The 7500-nt window shown below is 33.7% G+C and overlaps 1 protein-coding gene and 1 long non-coding RNA gene across 2 annotated transcripts in view; one reads left to right on the forward strand and one right to left on the reverse strand.

Annotated features, from left to right (window-relative positions):
• The window catches only part of LOC137646955 (uncharacterized), a 259225-nt gene that overhangs the window by 150234 nt on the left and 101491 nt on the right, over positions 1-7500 (reverse strand). The window lies entirely within an intron of this gene.
• Positions 9-728, forward strand: LOC137647341 (uncharacterized). The gene has a single exon (XM_068380741.1). The coding sequence runs from the start codon at positions 9-11 to the stop codon at positions 726-728; it is 720 nt and encodes a 239-aa protein (XP_068236842.1).

The raw sequence follows: 7500 nt of genomic DNA on the forward strand, positions 1-7500 counted from the left end.
TTTGTCCGATGAGCCAGATAAGGAGTATTTGCCTTAGTCTTAAGATAAGGAGTCAAGAAACACCTGCAATTTGCACAGGGTTGAAGAAGGAGAAAAGAGGAGATGAAGAAGAGAGGAGAGAAGGTGGAGGAGAAAAGAGGAGAGAAGATAAAGGAGAAGAGAGGAGAGATGAAGAAGAGAGGAGGGAAGGTGGAGGAGAAAAGAGGAGAGAAGATAAAGGAGAAGAGAGGAGAGATGAAGAAGAGAGGAGGGAAGGTGGAGGAGAAAAGAGGAGAGAAGATAAAGGAGAAGAGAGGAGAGATGAAGAAGAGAGGAGGGAAGGTGGAGGAGAAAAGAGGAGAGAAGATAAAGGAGAAGAGAGGAGAGATGAAGAAGAGAGGAGAGATGAAGAAGAGAGGAGGGAAGATAGAGGAGAAGAAAGGAGAGAAGACGAAGAAGAAGAAAGGAGAGAAGACGAAGAAGAAGAAAGGAGAGAAGACGAAGAAGAAGAAAGGAGAGAAGATGAAGAAGAAGAAAGGAGAGAAGATGAAGGCGAGGAGGAGAGAAGACGAAGGAGAGAAGACGAAGAGGAGGAGGAGAGAAGACGAAGGAGAGAAGACGAAGAAGAGGAGGAGAGAAAACGAAGAAGAAAGTTGAGAAGACGAAGAAAGAGAGAGGAGAGAAGACGAAGAGGAGTAGAGAAGATGAAGAATAGGAAAGGAGAGAAGATGAAGAAGACGACGATATAAGAAAGAAAAGACATGAGAGAACGTCAACGCTACATGGATAAAAGAGTGGATGACAAAAACAATAAAATAATGAGAGAGAATAGAAGGATACAACTGGAAATTTGATGAGAAACTGACATAAAAAAATAATGTAGAAGTGAGAGAGAAGGCAAAGAAAAGAAATCTAGAGAATTAGGGATATGAGATGATAAATTGTAGTTAAAATGAGAAATAGGTAAAAAAATGGAGTGACTAAAAATAATACAAAATTGCATTGACTAAAAAAATCAAGTGAGAGAGAGAGAGAGAGAGAGAGAGATAGATTTAACAAATGTAACCGAACAAAGAAAAATAAATTTAATAAATCCCGCACGAAAAATATCAAAATATGCATTACATGAAAAAAATCAAGAAGAAAGTGCACCAATAAAACGATAATGTAAAAAAAATTAATAAAGTTGAAACATGGAAAAGTTTTAAAAGCCACAGTGAGATTATATCGAACGGCTATAATTAATATAAGGATTGAAAAAAATATACTCGACAGGAAAGATTTAAGGAACAATCATATAACCGTTTAACAAGAATAAATAAAAAAAATCTTTTTGTAGTTAGTCGCTTAATATCACTAATGTTTTACAAACCAAAAAATTCACTTCAGTTAAAATAAAAGAAAAAAAAATCTAGAAATCGAGAACTAATCGCGTGCACATGCAACATCGAATGCACGTTAGAACGTATGCTTGCGCATGGGAGTGCGCCTGCGCGCACCCAATGTGTGTTTTGTTAACTGTTCTGTCAGGATCGTAATTGATGACAACGCTCTTCGAAAATTGCAATCTTGGTCGGATTATTATTACCCGAGCTTGAAATAACGTGTGTATCTGATGTGCAGTGGGGAGGGGGGGTGAAGAGAGGGAGGGGGTGGAGAAGGGGAGGGAAGGGGAGAGTGAGAGCAGGTAGGAGTAACGTTTTAGGGAAGAGGGAGAATATAAGAGTTCTTGGCTCGAGAAACATGAGCAGAAGGGTTAAGAGTACCTGGTCCAACGGTTTTAGGTGAAAAGACCACGCCCCTTATATGGAGGCGGTTGGCTCCGGCGAACACACGAAGCAATAGTCACTACCACATTCATAAATTAAATATCGAATAATTGCTAAATCCTTGTCAAGTTAAGATATCCATTATACGAGAACTTGTTACACCTAAGAAAAAGGCTCATCGGCATTTCGTCGATACAGGAATGAAATATTTGGTGTTCCTCAGGGTATTGTTCTTGACCCATTACTTTTCATACTATGTACACAAGCTTGTTGGAAATGCAGATGATGCTACTCTCTTTGAATCAATTCAGTCTCCTAAATGCAGATGTGGGGTTGCCGAATCCCTTGATAGAGATTAGCTGAAATTAGTGCACGGTGCAAACTATGGGACATGAATCCTAAGAAAACTCAAAGTATGATTGTAAGTAGGACGAGAACAGTAGCTCCTCATAATCCCGATCTTAGCCATATTTTTATCAAAGGCGACACTTTTAAATTTTAGGTATGATTCTAGACAACAAATTTACTTTTGAGAAACAATTAAGTTTGTTTCTTCATCAATTGCACAAAAAAATTGACTGAGAAAGCCTTGTAAGATTCTCGGTGATCAAATCTGTTCTAAAGAAGTGTTTTAATTCTTCCATTCTACCTTGTTTCGAATATTGTTCTCCTGTCTAGGCTTCACCTGCTGATTCTCAGCTTAATTTGTTGGACCTTAACTTACGGTCTATTGAATTTCTTATTCTGATCTAATATTAATCTTTGGCACAGTCATTCAATTAGTTCGTTGTGCATGTTGCATAAGATTTTTCATAATTCTGAATATCCTTTACTTTCTTCCCGGACAGTACCATCCAGTTCGTTATACTATGTATGTAGTTAATTTAATAGTTATGGCTCCACATCATAATGCTCATTACTACACAGTATTCCAGAAGATTTATTCCAGGTGTGACCAAGTTGTGGAATGATCTTCCTAATCAGGTAGTTGAATCGGTTGAACTTCAAAAGCTCAAACTTGCAGCAAATGTTATATGTAGAACAGACTAACGTAAATATCTTTTGATAGTTTATATATGAAATATTTAATGTTGTTACTGTTATTATAGATTATTTTAAATGCTCATTACTTCTCATAGATTATTTACATTTTCATTTCCTTTCCTCACTAGGGTAATTTTCCCTGCTGGAGCCCTTGGGCATATAGCATCCAGCATTTCCTACTATGATTGTAACTTGCCAAATAATAATAATAATAATAATAATAATAATAATAATAATAATAATAATAATAATAATAATAATAATCTGCTACATGCACTGCATCATTCACCCGTTTATCTTATATTTGCTCTTGTTCTTCCTGGAGGTGTATATATAAATATATATATATATATATATATATATATATTATATATATATATATATATATATATATATATATATATATACATATATATAATTATATACATATACATATACATATACATATATATACATACATACATATATATATATGTGTGTGTGCACGTGTATAAACAGCGCGTGTGTATATATACACACACACAGATATATATACATATATATATATATATATATGTGTGTGTGTGTGTGTGTGACCAAAAGATCCACAATGATTCATAAACGGATAACGATATATTCAAATCATAAAATGAAAAATAAAACCCTTCATATAAAAAAATAACAAGAGAAATCTTCGATGAAAGAACAAAACAACATGCAGTGATGGATTTGACTAGAGAAAGAAAATTGCAAGTCAATATTTTGAGATCTCTAGACACTTGCAACGCTTTGCAGCATGGCGAACATCTATGCAGAAAATAGCAATGAGACTCGATTTAACAGAGAGAGAGAGAGAGAGAGAGAGAGAGAGAGAGAGAGAGAGAGAGAGAGAGAGAGAGAGAGAGAATGGGTTGGTATGCTGATGACCTTTACTGATACACTGACAGAGAGAGAGAGAGAGAGAGAGAGAGAGAGAGAGAGAGAGAGAGAGAGAGAGAGAGAGAGAGAGAGAATTATATTGGAAATTTCTTTAATCCAGATTCTTTAATACATAAGACTGTATTAATGAGCTTATTATAGCGTGATTTTGAAAGGGTCTTCGATATTATTATTATTATTATTATTATTATTATTATTATTATTATTATTATCATTATTATTATTATAATTATTTGCTAAGCTAGATCCCTAATTGGAAAAGCAGAATGCTAATATCCCATGGGCTCCAACAGGGAAAATATCTCAGTGAGGAAAGAAAACAAGGAACAAATATTTTAAGAAGAGCAACAACATTAAAATAAATATCTCCAATATAAACAATAAAAATTTAACAAAACAAGAGACAGAGAAATAACATAGAATAGTGTGCCAGAGTGTACCTCAAGCAAGAGAACTCTAACCCAAGACAGTGGAAGACCATGGTACAGAGGTTATGGCACTACCGAAGACTACAGAACAATGGTTTGACTTTGGAGTGTCCTTCTTCTAGAAGAGCTGCTTACTATAGCTAGTCTCTCTTCTGCCTTACCAAGAGGAAAATGGCCACTGAACAATTACAGTGCAGTAATCCCTTGGGTGGAGAAGAATAGTTTGGTAATCTCAGTGTTGTCAGGTGTATGGGGGCAGAGAAGAATATGTAAAGAATAGGCCAGACTATTCGGTTTATGTGTAGGCAAAGAGGAAATGAGCCGTAATCAGAGAGAAGGATCTAATATAGTACCGTCTGGCCAGTCAAAGGATCCAATAACTCTCTAGCGGTAGTATCTCAACGGGTGGCTGGTGCCCTGGCCAACCTACCTGAAACTAGAAGATACCGGCGAGAGAAAACTCAGGAACAGATAACATGATTAGAATTCGATAGTTTCGTAGAGTCTATCGAAGATCAGGGTCGGTATCATATCGTCTTTATTCAGGGTTAATAACGGAAAACCTGAGGAGAGTATACCTTTTGAATATCTTTTGATTGCGATAAGGATTACCTCGCCGAGGAACTCCATTTTGGATGGCATGAATTTGTTTTTTCGAATAGAGTTACTTATATCTGTTTAATTCACTTTTCATCCTTTCCTCTCTTAATCTTAACTATAACCGGCAACGGTCGACTAACTACTACGTACAGTTGGACGCAGGAATTCCCGGCACACATTGCTCTGAGGATGTGCACCCTATCACACCGTTACTGAGCGTATATACTCCTGTATATAGCCCCACCGACCAATGATGCCTTCTCTCCCTACATTATCGGTTTGGTTACTTGTTGAGCAGAAAGGGTGCGACAGGGTCACTTCCTAGGGGCGTGGTGTGACAGGATTTTCTGTCTCCAACTGTACGTATTTCAGTGTCCATTCTCAGATTGCAAGCTGGGAGTATAAAACCTTCACAGAGAGAGAGAGAGAGAGAGAGAGAGAGAGAGGAGAGAGGAGAGAGAGAGAGAGGAGAGAGAGAGAGAGAGGCTATCTTTTTATAACGTGGATGTCAGGGTGAGAAATCTATGTTTTTCTTGAGTCTAGAAGTGAAGTATTTTATACATATGACAAGAGTAACTTTACATTTATTCAAATTATGCGGAGGTGAAGGATAAGCGAAGTGACTAAAGTGCCAATGTTTACCGAAATTCAATGTCAAAATATCAACTTGATTCCAGCAATAATATAATTACTAAAACTTCTTGTTACTACTGAGAAGAATGACAAACCTCCTCCATAGCACAACACTAATTTATCAATTAACTTAAAAAAAATTTGCATTTAGCAAATAAAACCAAAAAACGAACTATTTTAGTCATCTGTACAAATAATGAACAAGAATAAAAAATGGAACATAAAATAAAAGGAAAAAATTCTTTACCCTCAAATGTTCTTAATAAACGCGTGAAGTACATAAACTATACCCGGTAGACGCTCAAGATCCCTCCTCACCTTACTTTAAGGTCTAATTCTGACAAGTCGTTAACTTTTAACAGCCGAATAAACTTTTGGACACATGTAAGACTTGCCAAAGATGACAAAGACAAAGCTTTCTGGTATTTGCAACGAAACTGATATATGATACAATATATATTATATGGGTGTATATGCATATGTATATATATATTTATATATATGTATACATATATATATATACATATATATATATATATATATATATATATATATCTATATATATATATATCTATATATATATATATATCTATATATATATATATCTATATATATACATCAATATCTATCTATCTATCTATCTATCTATATATATATATATATATATATATATATATATATATATTTATATATATATATATATATATTTATATATATATATTTATATATATATACATGTAAAAAAAAAATATATATGTATAAATATATATATATAAATTATATATATATACATATATATGTATAAATATATATATAAAATATATATATATATATATATATATATATATATATATATATATATATATATATAATTTCATAATTATAAGTTAATAAATTCCCTGTTGATTTAATCATTATTTAACGAGAAGACGAGCTAAACTTTAAAAGGAATTACCGCAAGGTTTCACTGCATTAAAAAAATGAACTAGCAAGGGAAGGATATTTTATTTTTGGAGGGGGTGCAATGATTTCTCGAGTAATAAAATCATTTTGGCATTTATACAATTAACAATAAAGATCTTCAAAAGATCTTCAATCATCTGGTGTGAATGTTTTTCCTTTAAATCTATAAGCATAAGCAAGTTTGGAATAAGATTTCTACAGTATAAAAGAATGTTTCCTTTTGTAATGGCCTAGGAGTCTTGGTTTTAGTGAATCATGATATATGATACTTAAAATCCATAATATTCCTAGCCTTCTAAGAGTCAATTAATCATCAAATAACATTATTGAAACCAATACTGTAATGAAAAATTTCGTCTTATAAAGTCCAAGTAGGTGTAAAAAAAAAAAGGAAAAAAAAAAAAATAATCATCATTAACAAAAACAACTACACACCCCAGAGGAACGCATACAGATCACAAAATTTAAACCCAATACTCGAAAACTATATCTGGCATTAATATCTGCTAAGATATTTCATACGCTAGCAAATTACTCTCTACTTTCTATTGATAATAATTTAGCATTAGCCAATATCAATTATATGACTCTGATATTTTTATCACATGATTCAGCTAAGATTTGCAAATGTTTAAAATACTTTAGTCTTCAGAAAGTAACTTTAGAGTTGAAAGTGACTTAAGTATTAACAGGGTTCTATTTTTTTTTTTTTTTTACAAATACCAATTTAGCATTACAAATCTTGCCTCTGATACATCTAGTAACATATAATTTTCCCAATATTTCAAGTTTTATACTTGCATCAATAAGTTGAGAAGCAAACGACTATTTTTTTCCTTGTAACGACAATTTAGCACCAACCAACTATAGTCAATTTTTTTAGCAAGGAAGTTTTGCACAGACTCGCAGCGGTACCCTTTTCAGCTCGGAAAAGTTTCCTGGTTGGACAAGATAATTCTAACCAATCAGATAGCAGGAAACTTTTCCGAGCTAAAAGGGCAACGCTGCGAGTCGGTGCAAATGCGCCTCATTAAAAGAAATTGACTATAGATGATACTTTTACTATAAAAATTGGGACAATAGTTCAAACCCTTAAAACTCATTAACCAAGCCTCCCATCCCAACCATTATGACTTTTTACACTTACGCTTCCAACACTTATGATT

Source organism: Palaemon carinicauda, chromosome 9, assembly GCF_036898095.1.
Source record: "Palaemon carinicauda isolate YSFRI2023 chromosome 9, ASM3689809v2, whole genome shotgun sequence".
Classification (NCBI taxonomy): domain Eukaryota; kingdom Metazoa; phylum Arthropoda; class Malacostraca; order Decapoda; family Palaemonidae; genus Palaemon; species Palaemon carinicauda.

Bases quoted from the DNA above. Each gene is read 5' to 3' on its own strand.
- LOC137647341 (XM_068380741.1), top strand. From the start codon at position 9: ATGAGCCAGATAAGGAGTATTTGCCTTAGTCTTAAGATAAGGAGTCAA.